At 53.0% G+C, this 17,593-nt stretch overlaps 5 protein-coding genes across 5 annotated transcripts; 2 read left to right on the plus strand and 3 right to left on the minus strand.

Moving 5' to 3' along the window:
- Nucleotides 1-207: 207 nt before the first annotated feature.
- KVR01_004197 (uncharacterized protein) lies at nucleotides 208-1,667 on the plus strand (the record flags this gene model as incomplete). The annotated part of the gene is made up of 3 exons (XM_044791051.1): nucleotides 208-435; nucleotides 644-814; nucleotides 894-1,667. The coding sequence occupies 3 exons, from the start codon at nucleotides 208-210 to the stop codon at nucleotides 1,665-1,667; spliced, it is 1,173 nt and encodes a 390-aa protein (XP_044646361.1).
- A 460-nt stretch (nucleotides 1,668-2,127) lies between these two features.
- KVR01_004440 (uncharacterized protein) lies at nucleotides 2,128-4,374 on the minus strand. The gene is made up of 3 exons (XM_044784806.1): nucleotides 3,827-4,374; nucleotides 2,972-3,736; nucleotides 2,128-2,883 (listed from the first exon to the last, which is right to left on the minus strand). The coding sequence occupies exons 1-3, from the start codon at nucleotides 4,018-4,020 to the stop codon at nucleotides 2,145-2,147; spliced, it is 1,698 nt and encodes a 565-aa protein (XP_044646604.1). The 5' UTR covers nucleotides 4,021-4,374; the 3' UTR covers nucleotides 2,128-2,144.
- Nucleotides 4,375-4,992: 618 nt separating this feature from the next.
- On the plus strand, nucleotides 4,993-7,132 carry KVR01_004790 (uncharacterized protein). The gene is made up of 3 exons (XM_044786896.1): nucleotides 4,993-5,791; nucleotides 5,850-6,905; nucleotides 6,959-7,132. The coding sequence occupies exons 1-3, from the start codon at nucleotides 5,237-5,239 to the stop codon at nucleotides 7,076-7,078; spliced, it is 1,731 nt and encodes a 576-aa protein (XP_044646954.1). The 5' UTR covers nucleotides 4,993-5,236; the 3' UTR covers nucleotides 7,079-7,132.
- A 3,316-nt stretch (nucleotides 7,133-10,448) lies between these two features.
- Nucleotides 10,449-13,387, minus strand: KVR01_004559 (uncharacterized protein). The gene is made up of 3 exons (XM_044791190.1): nucleotides 12,763-13,387; nucleotides 11,488-12,698; nucleotides 10,449-11,428 (listed from the first exon to the last, which is right to left on the minus strand). The coding sequence occupies exons 1-3, from the start codon at nucleotides 13,294-13,296 to the stop codon at nucleotides 11,008-11,010; spliced, it is 2,166 nt and encodes a 721-aa protein (XP_044646723.1). The 5' UTR covers nucleotides 13,297-13,387; the 3' UTR covers nucleotides 10,449-11,007.
- Nucleotides 13,388-13,962: 575 nt separating this feature from the next.
- Nucleotides 13,963-15,924, minus strand: KVR01_004095 (uncharacterized protein; the record flags this gene model as incomplete). The annotated part of the gene is made up of 2 exons (XM_044782858.1): nucleotides 13,963-15,700; nucleotides 15,758-15,924. The coding sequence occupies 2 exons, from the start codon at nucleotides 15,922-15,924 to the stop codon at nucleotides 13,963-13,965; spliced, it is 1,905 nt and encodes a 634-aa protein (XP_044646259.1).
- Nucleotides 15,925-17,593: the final 1,669 nt, after the last annotated feature.

Genomic DNA, 17,593 nt, shown 5'->3' on the forward strand with positions numbered 1-17,593 from the left:
GCTGTGAACTCTCTCACCCATGATGCCAGGTATATTTCTGTGTAGTCGGCATCTATCCAAATTGTCTGAGCCCGAGGTTTCATCAGTCTTGGCCACCTACCTGGGTATTATAAGCGACCGAACCGGGCTAGCATAAACTGCACTATTACAACACGTCCCCAGAAAGCCGAGTCTATTGATACCACGGTGAAGTAAACGCAGTCAACAATGGTAGCGGACAATACCCCAGCCAGACCATCCTCCCGGCCGATAAGGGTAGCAGTGGTCGGCGGCGGGCCCGGCGGATTGGCTACAGCCATTGCGCTCTCCAAAAACCCAAACGTCGAAGTCCACATTTATGAGAAAGACTTGGTTCTTCGTGAAGTTGGTGCCGGCATCAACATCGGTCCCAACTCTTGGAACGTGCTCGAGCTTCTGGGAGTCGCAGATTCGCTTGTAAGCGGACACCCAAGCAATGTGGTGCTGAACATGTGAGTGTATCTTCCCTCAGCTTGGCAGGCTGCTTATGGTCTGCAGAACATACCGGACTGACGATGTCTCCAGGAATGGCCGAACGGGATCACAACTTCACCGGATGGAACGGCCGGTGGACTGCGAGTGGCCTTCTGGGAACTGGAAGTCGAGACCGACGATCCGGACGCAGAGGACCAAGCTCCAATCTGCCCTGTTGGCACACGTGCCTCCCGGAGTGGTCCGACTTTCAAAGAAGCTGGAAAAAATCACAGATGTGGGCGACAAGGGTGTCGAGTTACAGTTCACTGATGGCACGATCGAGACTGCGGACTTGGTCGTCGGCGCAGACGGGATCCGTTCAGTACGTTGTGGCTCTCTCTGCAAGCACACTCATCTTCAAGCAGACTCTTGGGGTCCGCGGCTGACGCGTGCGGAAACAGGTCGTCCGAGACTGTGCATGGCCCGACTACAAGATTGCCTTTACAGGCACAACAATTTGGCGAGCGATACTGCCGCTCAGGGACCTCACAGACCAAGATGCCCGCTTCGGTATCACAGGTTGGTGGCACCTGCCCACCTCACATGTGTATTTCTCCCCCGTCGGCGAGGGGCTCGGCGAGATAGCCTCCCGCGAGTACCAGGATCCGGCGATCCACAGCGCGAGCAAGGTGGTCTGGGGCGTGCCCGTCACCAACAAGCATGTCGAGTCCCACTTCAAGGACTACCTGCCCTCGATCCGGGCTGCACTGACCAAAATCCCCGACGGCGCGTGGAGGGAGTTTGCCGCCTTTGCCGGACCGGAGCTGGCGTCCCTGACGGCTTGGGGAGGCAAAATCGTGCTGGTGGGGGATTCGTCGCATGCCCTCTCTGGTGCCTTTGGGTCCGGGGCTGGGTTCGCCATGGAGGATGGTTGGACTCTGGCCCAGGCCCTGAACCACCATGGTAATGATATTGGTAAGGCCGCAGCACTGTTTGACAGGATACGCGTACCGTACTACTCGCGCATGTACGAGTATCTCGGGAGCCAGGCGGCCAAGAGGGCTGAGAAGTTGAGAGAGCTGGAGGTCACGACGGCGGGCCTGACGGAGGAAGAAAGAGTCAAGGTCAAGGTCATTAAGGAGGGTGGCGACATGAGTTGGATTTACCAGAATCACATCGGCAAGGTTTGGGAGGCTGCTTTGGCGGAGCCAGAGGGAGATGGAAAGGGACTATAAGCCCCGGCGACGCATAGGGATGCCTGAACAAGTCTAGGAGGAACTTCCAACCAGTTGATATCCCCAGGCTTACTGCAACGTCGGCCTCGCGACATGCAGCCTGGATGGTGCAGATGGACAGGCCGAAGCTGTCACAAAGCACGCTCTGCTCTGCATACTGGGCGAGTGCTGACACCTGAGAAAGCAGGGGATCGCCTCGGTGAAGTACTAAGAGTGTTCGGCCTCTAGCTGGTTCTGCTGGCTTCGCTTTTCATCCCTATATGTCCGATGACATGCATGGCACCTTCATACGGTGGTAAGCGCTCAAGACCCAGCGCTTGAAAAAGACACAGTGTTGATAACTATGGTTATAATATGATAGGTGCTCTTAGATTATACATGTTTAAGTGCTAGTAGTAATACTTTGTCATAAAGCTAATTATATGAAGAATTTATTTTAATAATTTGCGAACTATTTGAGGCGCAACCTTTTGACAATCAATCACGAGCATGGCCAATTTCATGGACCGTCTGGGTATCGCCGCTCATCTCGTACACCGGACCAAAGCTTTGCTGACTCTGAAGCACTTCTCGTCCTAACAATTCCGGTGGCCTATGATAGACTCCCAACTCATGCGTTTCAGTCCACTTTTCCTGGTTCTTGTTCACATCGACAGAAGCCAAAGCATTGTACTGCGCTAAAGGACCGCGATCTGACACGGAATCGGCCGGCAACTCATGAGAATTTTCCCGCCTCCGTCGCCTACGCACCAGCACGAAAGCAGCAACCCCAACGGCAGCGAGCACAACGACAACTCCGCCCACTACGCCCCCGGCTATCGCTCCCGGGGACGTGTGCCTACTTGATCCTTGCGCCGTTGCTGCTGAACTTGCAGTAACCGTCGGCCCCGTGTCTGCGGCTCCGTCACTGCAGGACTTGGACTTGACCTTTGACTCAGAGACAATGGGAACCAGCTCGCTCTCCGTCGTTGCATTTGCTGCGGAGAGTGTGAATGAGTTGCTGTCATGGTTCACTGTAAGATAAGCCGAAGTGAAGAAGTACCGGCCCAACGTCGCTGGTTGCTTTCCAACGCCGTTGTACAAAAGTTCTCTGATAGAGTTGTTGTACACCCGGCTTCCGTTGTCGGCAATATCTATGTAGGGCGGGAGGAACTGGCTGTTCGGGACGCGGACGGCCAAGCCGCTTGACAAGATTATGGTTATATCGCCATCGTATCTACATGCAAAACACAACAGGATGGGTTAGGAAGGCGGAATGCTAGCGCGTGAGAGCAAAGGGGGAGGGAAGGGGAATGAAGACTCACGCATTATCCGCAAGGTATTGTCCGGCGGACCAATGGAGTCCATATGAGGCGTTTTGGTAGACCATGCCAGTTGCGTCCTCAAAGGCTTCACGTATGCTATTGGGTCCCTCCATGAGCAACTGACGTTGTGGGACAATGCAGACAGGCAGAGCATCCTCATATATGTTGAGATTGCTGCCATTGCTAAAGTTCAATTCAATTCCTGTAATTGTCACCTTCATGCCTGTCCAGCAACCAGTACCGTCATTGTCGCTGTAGTCCAGCGACTGGGTGTAGTTCTCGCCCACACTAAGCTTCGAATCGTAGCCTCCGAGCACAAGCGATCCATCAAGCCAGTCATCAACCCACATGCGGCCCCAGAAAAGGGACCACGAGAGGGACGCGATCTGACCGGCCTGTAATAGGCCGTTGAGAAAGGTTGAGTTCTTGCCCAGGCCCAGAGCGTGGATAGTAGTATACCCATGGTCCCAATTGAGTCTAGGAATTCCGATGGGAAACGAAGTCAGGTTTGTCGAGCCCAATTCAAAGACATCGTCGCCGTTGATGGACGAGGTGATTAGGCTGGGAATGCCCGTCTCAGCGCCCGAGTAGGTGGTTTCTTGAGTGGCGCCGCCGGCAGTCTGCATTGTAGTCGCTCTGGCGTATGTTGACGATGAGTTTTCGAAAAAGTAGTCGCCTCTCCTCACTCGACAGATAAGGTCGTTCCGGATAATAGTGTCATCACAATAGGGCTGATAGTCGTACACCCAGGTGTTGTTCAGCTCACTTCTTCACCGTCAGCGTGCCGATTGCCAGAATCGAGTTCCAAGCTTCCGCGTCCTCTTGCATAGGGGGTCTGTATAGAGATGTACGTACGGCCATGGAAGCATGAGGATGTCCTGAGGCGGAGTCCCCAGCTTGGTGCGCAGACCAATCATATAGGAATCTTCGACATCATCCAGAACTTTTGTATCCTGGAGAGGGATGGAAATAGCCGTGGCATCACAGCCGGTCGAGGCATGGGAGGGGGCAATGAAGGCGGACAGTAATACAATGATGCATAGCATCATGGGCCTAGCTCCCGCTTCGATGGCCCAAGTGGAAAAAGGGATGCAGTTCAGCAAGAGGAAGGATAGAGAATGTGCAGGCAAGACAAATCCAGAGTGAACACAGGGAGAACAAATGCAAGGAAGAGAGAAGAAACCGGGAGAGGGACGAGGCTGGAGAAACTGCAGATGTTGACTGCTAATGCGGCATAACCCTGGGCTTGTTGGTCGCTTCGCTTCAACGGATCAGCCCCGATGCAGGGTGGTGATTGTAGCCGCCCGTCTGTTGTAATTTTATCATGCACATCCTACCCCATCCATTTTAATCCCACGGCGGCTGAGAGCTTGGGCTATCCCCATAATTAAACAACAGACTGGGGGAGCATTCTGACAACGATTCGATCTGAATGAATCCGCCTACGATTGGTCATGCCTGGCTTTGCTCTTGACCTGGTTGATAATGAAGTTGCAAGTTCTTCCCTCTCAGGCTCCGATAAATGTGTAATTGAGATGAGAGGTGGACTTGAAAACATCATAGAAGAGTCGACGCCCAACTTTGGGGCCAGGGGAGAGATCTGAATACACCTGGGCAGCATTGCGCGGCTGAGACCCCATGAGGTGGGTATCGAATCCCTCCTCCCCTCCTCCCCGTCCGTTGGGATTGGCGATGAGACTTCCCAATTCTGCAGGTACGGAATATATTCTGGGAACCGCCAATTGGAATGGAGCTACTATGCCGAGTTTTGTGGGTAGACAGGGTAAGCGAATTCACAGGTCACATCTGTTGGTTGCAAACACCATTGAATCTAAGCAATTCCATTGGTGAGGGTTTCCCAACTGGCACAGTTCGGACCTACTCGAGTCAAGGAAATGTGGGCGCTGCCGAGGAGGTTGGAAGCCACATGCACTCCAGCGGGTCCACCTGGGCGCTTGCTGTGTGGTCCCCGTCTTTCAGTCTTCTCCTTCTCTGTTTTACCATGTGGCATGCAACGTCCTGCTTGCCAACATAGATCAAGCCGTGAAGCAGCGATCTTTTTATTGAAAACCAGAAAACGTTCGCCCATATTTATTGTTCAATCATAAAATCACTGTCTGCCAGCATCCCCGGACCATTCCCGACTCGGCCTTTCTTTACTGCAATTCACTTCTGCCAAGAACAAAGGCCCTATGCTGTGCACTCTCGTTACTTAGTACCTAGCACTAAGCTCAGCTCCTGCGTCTCATCGCATACTACCCACCCATGGGGGAGTCCGCCATGGCCGTTTTCCGCCTAACCAGATATTCCTCCTTCATTGCTCTGGCCCTGGTTATCGTGCTCCTTTGGCGAGGCATTTCTCCTGTCGCCTCCAGTTCCCGCCCCGCTCCTGTTTTCGCAGCAACGCGGGCCAGGATTCGGTTCACTCCTTCCAGCTTCAACTGGTCCTCTGCTAAGCAGTATCACCCAGTGTCTTCATACGCATCTCTGCCAAAGGGGAAACCAAAGACGCTTCCAGAAGTCCAGCATAGGTTCCCCGCCAAACACGGTGGCAGCGTAACCGAAGAGCGCAGGAAAGCTGTCCGTGATGTCTTTCTTCGCGCCTGGACGTCATATAAACAGCAAGCCTGGGGCTGGGATGAGTTGCAACCAGTCACAGGAGGAGGCAAGAACACTTTCGGCGGGTGGGCGGCCACTCTTGTGGATGCCCTTGACACTATGTGGATCATGGAGCTTTACGACGAATTTTACGAAGCCGCTGAGTACGCTGCTCAGATAGACTGGGCTAAGACGCCCGAGACAAGCGCCAATATGTTTGAGGTGAATAGACCCTGGCACTTTGATATGGTATCTACTTAGTACTGACCTTCCTCTTCAGACCACAATTCGTCATCTCGGCGGTTTGCTCAGCGCCTATGACCTAAGTCGCGAGCCAGCATTACTTGAAAAAGCTCAGGAGCTTGGCGAAATGCTCTACATGGCTTTCGATACCCCCAACCGAATGCCCGGCTTTTGGCTTGATTGGGAAAGCGCTCGATCAGGAAGACAAAATGCGGGCACCAACGACCCCAGTGCATCGCCTGCTTCTCTATCGCTCGAATTTACAAGGCTTGCACAGCTTACTGGCAGCGAAAAGTACTACGATGCCATCGAGCGCGTCCGGAAGTTTCTCGCCGAGAGTCAAGAGAGGTCCAAGCTACCGGGCATGTGGCCAAGAAATATCGACTTCCGCAATCAGGACGTTTCGAAGGATAACACCTTTACGTTGGGCGCTCTGGCCGATTCTCTCTATGAGTACTTGCCCAAAATGTTCCTACTGACCGGTGGGCTCGAGCCTGCATACGAGAGAATGTACGTCAGGGCCATAGACGTGGCCACCGAGCACATCATCTTCCGCCCTATGCTTCCCGATAACAAGGACATCCTATTTGCCGGTACAACCTATGTGAGCTCAGCGGGTGATATGCAATACCACGGTGAGGGTCAGCACCTGTCTTGCTTCGCTGGCGGTATGTATCTGCTGGGAGGTAAGATCTTCAGCCTTGAGGGGCATGTCGGAATCGGGGATCGCCTCACTCGTGGGTGTACCTGGGCGTATGATTCCTTCCCAACAGGCCTTATGCCTGAAATCTTCGACACGTTCAGGTGCTCGTCCAAAGAAAATTGCGACTGGGTTGCCGAACAATGGGAGAAAGAAGGTGACAAAAGGCTCCCTAAGGGGTTCAAAAGCGTTCACGACGCCAAGTACATCCTACGACCCGAGGCCATCGAGAGCGTGTTTTACCTTTATAGGATAACTGGACAGGAGGAACTGCGGGATATTGCTTGGAAGATGTTTGAGAGTATTATCAAGTCTACTGAGACAACTCTTGCATATTCAGCGATTTCGGACGTCACAGTCACTGGAGAAACCCAGAAGCAGAATTCTATGGAGGTGAGTACTAAGACCCAACGAGTCCGTGATTTGTTCTAACACAATTTCCAAAGAGCTTCTGGTTGGCTGAAACGCTTAAATATTTCTACCTGATATTTTGTCCCGAGGATACCATCAGTCTTGATGAATGGGTATTCAATACTGAGGCCCATCCCTTGAGACGCCCTAGGTGATTCTCTCTTAAACGGGATAGTTAGTATTGTTAATTATATTAAAGTAGCTTAGTAGCTGATGAGCAGTTTTGTGCACATTATAGCAGGTATCCAATTGTAAGCTACGTATGCTCCCTTGTCAAATTGCATTAATACCAGTTGACCAGAAGCACCAGTTGACCAGAAGCACCAGTTGACCACAAGCACCAGTTGACCACAAGCACCAGTTGACCAGAAGCACCAGTTGACCAGAAGCACCAGTTGACCAGAAGCATTATTACGTACAACGTCGAAGCGAAATCGAACATTTCAATTACTTAAGTATACACTGAACTTGCAATTAATACAAACCTCAAACCCAGCAAGTAATCCGGTATGTCTTCCCGAATAACGTGGTCACACAACCTACACCTCAGATCAATTCTGCACATCGCTCGCCTCCGACGAGGAGTCACGCACATTGATGAGAACATCGTGGTCACTCTCACTCGAATCGCCTGAGTCCTCCTCTCCATGCAGCTTCTCATCAGATCCTGCTGCAGGTGTCCTAATCACATGCTCGAGACTCCCATCATCCCTCAGCAAGATTTCCTCGTCCTCTTCCTTGGCCTCCTCCCACATCGCCCTCAGCATCTCGAGCTTGGACTCACCACCACGCGGCACAGCATCAAATGCAAACTTGACCGGCTTCGCGATCAGGAGCGGCGTAAAACTGTTCCAGTGAACGGGCATCTCCTCACCGGTAGCAGGGTCCCGCCGCTTCTGGATGTTGAACGCCCATGCCATGCCGCCCATGGTAAGGAACAGGTCCTGCTCGACGATAGGGATACCCTGGCAGGTTCGCCGGCCGAAACCAAATTGGGAGAAGCCGTTGAGGTTGGGGTGATGGGTGAGTGGCTCTCGGTAGGTTGGATATTCCTTGGAAAGCCAGCGGCCAGGGTTGAACATCTCGGGCTCTGGGTACACGCTTTCGTCGCGAGTGATGCCCCTATGAACAACAACAATGTTAGTTCTGCAAGCTCTGGTATTTGATCATATTGGGTAATTCTGCTCACCATTCCAGAGCATGGATCGTCGCTCCAGCCGGGATGAAATAACCGTTGTAAATGTCATCTTTCTCGGTAGCATGGGGAATCCCCGTGGGCACCGGTGGCCGCCATCGTATCACCTCTTTGACCACCGCCCTGAGAAGAGGAAGCTTCTCGCGATCTTCCCACTGCGGGCACCATCCCTCGCAGACAGTGTCAATCTCTTCTTGTAGTTTTGCCTGCCAGTTTGGGTAGTGGCACATGGCCAGGAGATAAGTCTGGACAGGGCTGCCGATTGTGAGTGCACCAGCAATGGCCATCAGGCCAACCGTATACATCGCCTCACCCTTGTCAGGAGCCATTGACTTCATACCGTCTTTCTCTTGCGGGCCGTTGGCTGTTCTCTCCTGGTCGTCCAGGAACGTTTTCGTGAAACTAGGCTTAGCATCTCCGGTCTGTCTTCCCCTCTCCACAAAGCCAACATTCATTTTAAAGAGCCGCTCTTCCAGCTCGTGTCTAGCACGCTCCTTTTGCTTCCAAGGGCTCATGAAAGCAGGGATGTGCGCCAGCCAGCTGATAACATTCGTCAGGGCGCCAGACGGTGAGATAGTCTCGAGGAGACCGAACGTTGTCTTTCGAAGAACCTTAGCAGGGTGCGGGCTGCCCCAGCCAAGGCGCGACACGGTCCGGCTGGTGAATTGCTCGATCCACTCTATGTAGTTATCACTGTCCTGGGACATGAGGTATAGGAACCTGTCTCGCTCCTGAGTGGGGTAGCCGTGGAGAGATGCTTGGGCACTGGTTCTCATAAGGTGATGGCAGAGCTTGCGCTGTCGCTTCCACGTTTCTGTTCTCCCAAGAAGCGCGAGGTAGTCACCGCTCGTACGGTTGTCAGGCAGGTTGGGGATGACGGGTCGGTCGGAGTAGACCGCGTTCCTCTTTGAAAGTAGGTCATGGGCAATCTTCTCATCTGAGATCCAGACATGAGAGGTTCCAAAGATCTTCATCTCATATATAGGCCCGTAAGTCTTGGACCACTCATAGAACTTGAGCCATGTCGCCTCTGGGGGAACATCGTGTATGCGACCAATGAAGGGAAGACCTGGTGGGTGGAGATGATGTTAGTCTGTCGTGGCACTCACGAGGACAAGCGGTGAGGACATCGCAAAGGCTTACCTTTCGGGCCAGGAAGTGGCTGGGCTCCCTTTGGAAGCTTTCGTCTCTTAATTGTGCCATACACTGCTTGGAAGACAGCTAGAATGAGAGCAGCAGCTAGAAAGAGAAGTGATACAAACATATTGAACGTGGTGTCAGCCACCTGTGACAAGGGCATTGATTAGGTGAATTTACGAATTAATTTGAAGATTCTCAAACATCACAAGTATTACGGAACGAAGGGTCGACATCTTCGGAAGATGAGGACTACTAATATTGTCTTCTCGGCACTCTGAAAGCACATGCTATCCCCGAGGTCCAGACGTCGCCTCTCGGCCTTCTCAACAGTTCCGGACATGCCATGGATGCCCGCCAAGCTCAAGACGAGGCGCTCATCACTCAGCTCGGCATTGCCTCCTTCTTTGGAGGTAAAAAAAGCCCCGGAGGGCAGATCAGAACGCCTCCTTGCCTCCTTAAACCAATGGTGCAAGCCTTGAGATGAGGGTAGACCGTCGCGGCACACAAAGCTGGAAACTGGAGTAGAACGGTTCAAGCCAAGCAGTGCTCTACGGACGGCACATCATTAACCACGCCGTAAGTGGCTGTCTTGGCTAGAAGGGAAGATCTGCTTTGATAATTCAATATTCCAGGCATAGCATGAGTTCGGGCTCCGGAAGACATGTACATACCTACCCAAGGTACCAGTGGAACCACATGGAAATTACACACCGAATCTCTCTCCGTTGTCCGATAATTATCACACGGCCGACCAGTTTCCCGGACCAAAGAGCATATCAAGCACGAACAATTAGCGGGCTTTGCTCATAGCGAATACTTTGCCACACGCATTTAACTATACCGGTAGATGCTTGTGCTGAATCAGCAACCGCAGTCTGCTATGCGCCAACTATTCAACGTCATGATTGAAGAGAACAGATCCAGCCTCTGCCGTGTGCTCGGATGAACAAACAGCCTTGGCTCTGACGGTCATATATGCTACAGTAAAAGACATAGAACCTTGCAGATCTTCACATGAATCCTCGATGTTGAAGTTTGCCGCGTGTGCTCTCAGCTCCTGTACTCTTTGAAGTCGGCATTGAGCCTCATCCTCATCAGCATGTACATACGCTGCGGCTTGTCACAGTCTGCACGTGGCAGGTGAGGGATGGCCCCTCTGCATCACTCAGAGCGTGAACGTTAGCGCAGAACACAAGGAAATCGGATATATACAAGAGTAGATATTTCCACAATCTACATTGCGTGCTACTATCGTGGATGGCTAAGCAATACTTCTGGAGTCTCGAGCAGAAGTTTCAGGCTCTTAGTATGTGGTCGTCATTGAGGCACCTGGATATTGCCGTACCTCAACGCGTCAAAGTGGCGCTGTGGACAGTGAAACAAGGGTGCAAGCCGGGGATCAAGGCACACGGCTAGACCCCGTGGAACAGCAGAACAGTGTCGGTGCACTTCGGTCTTGACATTCCCAAAGCGCCGGTCTCGGCGGCCCGGAGCGCCGGCAATTACCCAATGGCAGGACATAAGACGAGAAAAAAGGTTTGTTGTCCGTGGGCGTCACCCACGTCGCTGGAGTACTAGAGTAATCGAAACGGGTTCGAACCGACCGAACTCGATCCGAAATCCGGGATCGATTTGTGCATCTGCTTAGAACAATGCCATACTACAACCTTGATGCCCAAGAATCAGGGGAATCTACTTCAACACGCGCTTTTTCCAGCTGCTTGGCACCTCATAACACAAACCAGCCACCTACATTCGCTCCACTGGGGAAAGACCCAGCAGGCGCATGCCGTTGGCAATAACATGTCGAGCGGCATCGTACAGAGCCATGCGGGCCTTTTGCAACTCCGGCTCACTCCCCACAATCTTGAGGTGGTCGTACGAGGAGCTGAGCACGTGTGTCAGCTTGAAGAGGTAGATGACTACTGTCGTCGGCTCGAGCGTCTTCAGTGTGTTCTGTACCGCGTCAGGCCATTGACTCAGAACTCGGACCAGGTTGATGGCATGAGCCTCCGTAAGCAGCGAAAGATCCGCCTTCTCGAGCTCGTCAGCAGGGATTGCCGCCTTGCGCTCGATCGAGCAAAGACGGGCGTGGGCGTATTGGAGATATGGGCCTGTGTCACCCTCGAAGGACGTCATGGTCTCCATGTTGAATGTGTAGTTGTTGATCCTGTGACACGTGTTAACGCCGATACTACTTGGAGGCCACAGACGATTTCATCCACCTACCTCTTGCCAGTCATGTCCTGGATCATCACACTGCTTATTCCCAGGGTATCGGCTGTGGCTTCAGGGTTTTCGACTTGGGAGTACTTGTCGTCGTTCTTCTTCATGACCTCGTGCATCTTGTCACCAACATCCCGAAGGATATCGTCCAAGAACTTGACTGTTCCCTTGCGGGTGCTCATTCCCAGGACCATTCCAAAGTTGATGTGTTGGCACTTGTCCGCGATATCCTTGTGGCCACTGAGCTCTGTGATCTTGAAAAGCTGCTTGAAGTGTAGGTCTTGTTGCGAGGCGGCAACATAGATCATCTGGTCGAACTTGTACTTCTCATACCGGCCGAGCAGCTCGCTGATATCCCGGGTCAAGTAAAGCGCGGTGCCGTCCCGCTTCCGGATGATAGGGCGCTCAAGACGCTTGCCCTCCTTGCCTGGGATAAGGCTCGCGAAGTCGACAATCTTGGCGCCGTCCGACTCGGTCGAGATACCCATCTCCTCCAATCGCTTCGCGGCCTCCTCCATGGCCGCCTCAGACACCTGGCTTTCGCCTGAATAGCTGTCGTAGTGGATGTTCAGCCGGGCATAAGTCTTCTGGTATCGGACAATGCTGAGGTCTCTGAACCGTCGCCATTGTGCCAATGCCTTCTCGTCCCCTTCCACCATCTTCTTGAAATATTGGCGCGCCTGCTCGTCTGAGCTGGTCTTCTGGAGCTCGGCCGCCTCGTCCTCCTTGCCTGCGGCCTTCAGCTCCTTGATCTTATCTTCCTCGTCCTTGATCTCCTGGTTGATCTTGACGTAGATGTTGAACAGGTGGTTGATTGGATCCTTGTTCAGTGCCTCCTCATCACCGTACCGCTCGAAACCCAGAGCCAGCATTCCGTACTGTTTCCCCCAGTCGCCGAGGTAGTTGATCCGGATCACGTCCCAGCCGGCGCCCTCGTACAGGTTCGCGATGAAACCTCCGATGATTGTACTCCGCAGATGGCCAGCATGGAACGGCTTGGCGATGTTAGGGGAGGAGAACTCGACGATGATGCGTTTCCGCTCATTGGGGTTCTTGGGGTCACGCAGACCCTGGGCTGGGTTCTTTCCAAAGTCCTTTCCAAGGGACCGGATCATTGGCACGACGGCTTTCGCGAGAGGCTGAGGCTTGAAGAAGAAGGACATGAAGTATCCTGTGATGACTGGCTTCTCGACCAGGGGATCGTCTGCAGGGAACTGTTTGCGAGCTGGCATTAGTAACAAGCCGGGCTGCCTGAGAGCATCATGGTGGCAGACCGACCTTCTCCTCCCACTCCTTGACGAGCTCATCTGGCTTCTTGCCCCGAACGCGGAGGGCGGGCGCCGCGACGATCAAGTCGCCCTTGTCGAGACCTTGGGTCCATTGTATCGCGGGGTAGATGATCTTTGGGTCGACGCCCGTGACCTCGTGGAGCACGTTTGTCAGGTGCGCCCGGTAAACGTCGACGGGGTTCGTCTCGGGGTAGCAATTGGGGAACTTTTCGCGGATGGTGTCAAGGGAGAGGCTGGAGGTGAGCTTAACGAGCTCGTCGATTCCGGTCGCCATGGTGAGTGTGCCGTTCTGGAGAAGTGGGTGAGTGGGAGACACAGAGGCGAGGCCGCGGTTGGAACTTTTTGCAGGTGTAATAGCAAGCAAACGACGAGGAGTCGAGGCAGAGGTGGGGTTCAATGTGCAGAAGGAGGGGTCCTTGAATCGCAACAGACGAGCAGGCGAGACCACCCTTGGAAAGTTTGCAATGCGCAACGAGTTGGGAGAAATGCTAGAGCTTGTCAACAGTGGACGGAAGGCATTCATACCTTCTCTTTGTATGCCACCAATATGAATCAGTCTCGTAGTCTATTAGTCCACTGCAGGGAGCCTCTCCCAGACTGTGACTCAACCCTGCCCAAAATTTGTCCACGGGCTTCACCAGCCCACCCGAGCGCTTATCGATAGAGCAGCCCCAAACCCTGACATTTGATTCTTTTTCAGGGTCAAGAGCGGAGACAACATTTGTACAGTGCCTAGGTGCTTACTGCTGTAAGGTTTCCCTGATTGCCAACCAGTAAGACCCGTCCACACAGTACTCGTTTCCTTTCTACGGTTTTCATACGGACATTCCTACATCAAGCCACTGTTGGCACATCCATACCTCCCTAGGTGTGTGTGCAATGTTGCCGGGCATCTGTCAATTGTTTCTTGACACATCCCGCAATTTATTATCTAAGCACGTACTGTATTCTCTTTTCACTGTCATTGGCACTGTATTTCTTCAAACGCTGGGTCTTGAGTGTTTACCACTATATGAAGGCGCCATATACATTTCATATGTATGGGGATTAAAAACGAAACCACTTATTATCTTAAGGTTGCCTTGTGCTTAATTGTATTAAGTGTTGTTTGGGCCATCGAATTACATTAGACCCTGCATAGCCCATTTGTCATTGCAATTATTTACATGAGACTCTCGTATATATACCCTCAGAAGCAATACTCTTCAACATGAAGATGGATACCCTGCGCCCCAGTGCCCTTATGCACAGCACGCTCATCACTCAGGCTCGCAACACAATTCCTCGCCCTCGCCACCAGTGACTTGCCCCCACATACGACCACTGATGTTTCTCCCCCCGTGGCCTCAACCGGGTCTCTTATGAAATCCTCAATGTTCGGCCGCGAGGACGACTGGTGCACGTGGGAGTCGGTGCTCGCCGAGCTGCCGCGCCTGCCGACCTGGGCAGCGTGTTTCTCGATGTCCACGGTTCCCACTTCCGACTTGTTGACGCTCCCCCGATTCGAAGGCGATGGTGCTATTGATGACGACGACGTCACACCCTCCCTGGTGTCGCCGGTGTCTGTCCTCTTTGTCAAGGTTGGGACCGGTGGCCCTTGGGTGACGTGGATGTGCACTCTCAGCTCGATTCCCATGTCCGCTGCCTTTTCGATCATCTCGTGTAGACGTTGGATGTAATAGTCGATCTCATCGCCCTTCTTGGCTGCAAGGAGGAAGTCTATGCGGCGTGTGCAGAGCGACCTTTCCTTGGAAAGCAGCACGCTCTCCAGAATGGGAAGAGTGAAGCTTGCACCGGTTGATGCTGAGATGAGGACCAGTGTCTCGAATATGTCCCAACGAGGCGGCAGACCATATGGACCCGTCACAAATGCTGTCAGGTCTTCCTTCTTACCTGAAGCATGCATCTTCATCGCATGATTGTGCAGTCTCCGGGAGAAACCCTTGTGCTTCCGCACGACCAGCTGGACACTGTTGCAGATACATGTGCCAGGCAGTGGATGTGCAGAAGCAATAGTGTATGGGTGGTGGTCGGACATGCCAATTTTCGGCATCCAGAGGTACAGGTGCTGGCCAGCCCGCCACGAGAAATGGACGTCCTTGACAGTGACAACTGTGATATCTTCTCCCACCGCGGAAATCTGCGCCTGATGACCGACCCTCTGTCCGCCCTTGCACTGGGATCGGTTCGGCCGGAGCTTGACATTCTGCCACACGAGCAAGACACTACGGTAGAAGCGGTCGAAGCACAGAGCAGCGATAGCGAACCACACATTGTATTGCGCATAGGCCGGCACATGGACATAAATGACGTATAGGAAAATGATCCACGTCAACATGTGCTGCGCAATGAACAATTCGTAGTTCCAATGGCGAAGCGGTGACATGCCTGAGACATTTGCCCACAGCAGCAGACCCCAAGCCGCAAATCCGTATTTAATCATAGGCATCATCTGGAGCATGTAGGATGTGAGACCCGCCTGTTGATATTCGGTCCAAAAGTGAAAGCCGTGTATGGTGGCCGTGGCAAACATCGTGCGGGCGACCCATCGGTGCAGCCAGTTGAGCCTCTCGTAGCTGCTTCCAGCGATGACACCAAGGATGCTGCTTTTGGAAGCCAGAAGGTAGAGGAACGGAATTTGCGTCACAGTGACCCAAGCGTTGCGGAAGCCGATGCGCTCCCAGAAATAGGCGTCTTTGACGATGGCCCCAGCTGTTGCCATATAGATAACCACGGCCCAGTACACCAGTAGTACCAGTATCCGACCCATTGGCGGCGGCGTCATCCATGACATGTATCGAGTGGGAACATAGAATTGGGGATAGCTGGCCTCACGACCGATCGCCGTTGCGGTTGCCCAGGCGCGGGACAATGGGCCTGATGGTTTCGTGGGGAACTGGACCGAAGATGAAGAACACCTTTGCAATCTTGTATGTGTCAACAGAGTCTGCGCTTCTGACATGAAGCCGTTTCAAAGGACTGACCTTGTTCGTCTTTGCAGGAAACTGCCAACACGCACAGCAACACAGAGGCCCAAAACACCAACAATCAGATACCAGTACGCCTGCGCAAGGCCCATGTTGTCGGCCTGGAACATACCCGTCCCCATCCCCATCCCGCTCATACTCATACCCATTCCTGACATGTCCATCCTGCCTGTATTCAAAGCAGAAGGTGGCCGCGCTTAGAAGGTGAGAGATCGATCAGGATGTTTGGTCTGTTAACAAAGAAGAGCCCATGAGATGCCAATAAGAGTGTCTGAGAGTCGAATGTCTGTACCAGCCAAGACAAGGAATTTCCAGACTCTCAGGGGATTCCGTGTTGCAAAGCCAAGACTTCCGAGGGAGAGCCAGCCGGCTTTAGACAGATGTTTGCAGACAGAATGACCACGTGCCGGGGACATCCAGCTGAGTGAATGAGCATGAAAGTGCGCAACTTCGTCACGACATGGCCCACGAATAACGTTCGGAGCTTGAGGAACACAAAGCTTCCGAGAACCGACAGGGTGAGTCTGATTAGTGGAACAGGGTGTGACTCCCCCAAAAGAAGATGGAAAAAAATCAAATAAACAGGGACTTCACCATCAATGATGTGAGAGAGGTTGAATGCTAGTCGTCAAGGCTGGCGAGGTGCTGGCGAACGTGTAAGGCTCCGGTGTAAGTGTGAAAGCGAGAGTGGATACTTGGTGGCGTGTGAGCGACGGAAGCCTGCAGCACACCACTCCGAAACGAAGGGGGAAACTTGCTCAGTCGCTCGACACTGCCCAAGGTGAAGCTACCGGATACGCTTGCAGGTGGTTCAGCATGAGCGTTCTGCACTATTTAGCATTCGGGCAGAGGCTACTGGGTTGATCGGCACGTTGCAAACTTCATCTGAGCACCGACTAACTGGCCTGCTGTGTCAGTCTTATTTGGTTTCCCATCCCGAGTGAGTTCATCATGGTTGCGTGAGAGTCAGCCGGTCAGCAGACATGCCCGGCCAGCAACTGCACCAGGCACTGTCCAGCTACGCTGTAAGCTTCCAGGGGCCAACTCTTGCGCTGGTGAGACTCAGACCCCGAGTGTGATTCGAAATGAGTTGGGTTTGGCTGGATAGCCAAGCAGAAACATGCTCAAGTGGTCGAGGCCTTGTCCCTGTCGGCGCACGGTTGTGGCGCCGGCCTTCAGACGTGCAGCGACAAAAGCTCGACACTTTAACCCCAGATGGTCTAGACATTGAGCAAGTATCTGTGCGACTAGGCATTCTCCAAGCCGTCAGTTACCTATGGGCACCAAGATGAAGGAGCAGGAGATGCCTCGATAGGATCTTACACAATACAAGTGTGTTGGCCGGCTTGCTTGCTTTCGTCGCCAAATCAAACCCAGAGCTTACCTGGTGCTGGCATCACAGCGATCGTAGACTTGGGCAAAGTTGGAAACAATGTCCAAGAGATGTTACTCTCAGAAGCCAAAGAAGACATGGATAATTAATTGCATGCAGATACGGCTGGCTGCGAATTGGAGCTCGGGACGCGGTGCCGAGCCAGCTCCATGTGGCATCCATCAGACAGCCCCCGAGTTTCGAAACATTTAGAGGCAGTCGTGGAACCCAGGCCGATATTCAAAATTACATGGATACATACATATCCAGGGTCGCGGGGCAGTTGGCGTGGTCCCAGTGAGGTGGTCCACCGGAGAGCACGTTTGAGGTGGACCCCTACCTAAACGCCCTCACCTGCTCACGGCCTGACATGCCCCATCAGTGTGTACCAGCGAAGATGAAAGACGGCTTGTGGCTCCCAAAATGTGCTCAGTGTTTCACTCTCACCTCAACCTTCTCAT

This window comes from Diaporthe batatas, assembly GCF_019321695.1.
Source record: "Diaporthe batatas strain CRI 302-4 chromosome Unknown Contig00004, whole genome shotgun sequence".
Classification (NCBI taxonomy): Eukaryota; Fungi; Ascomycota; class Sordariomycetes; order Diaporthales; family Diaporthaceae; genus Diaporthe; species Diaporthe batatas.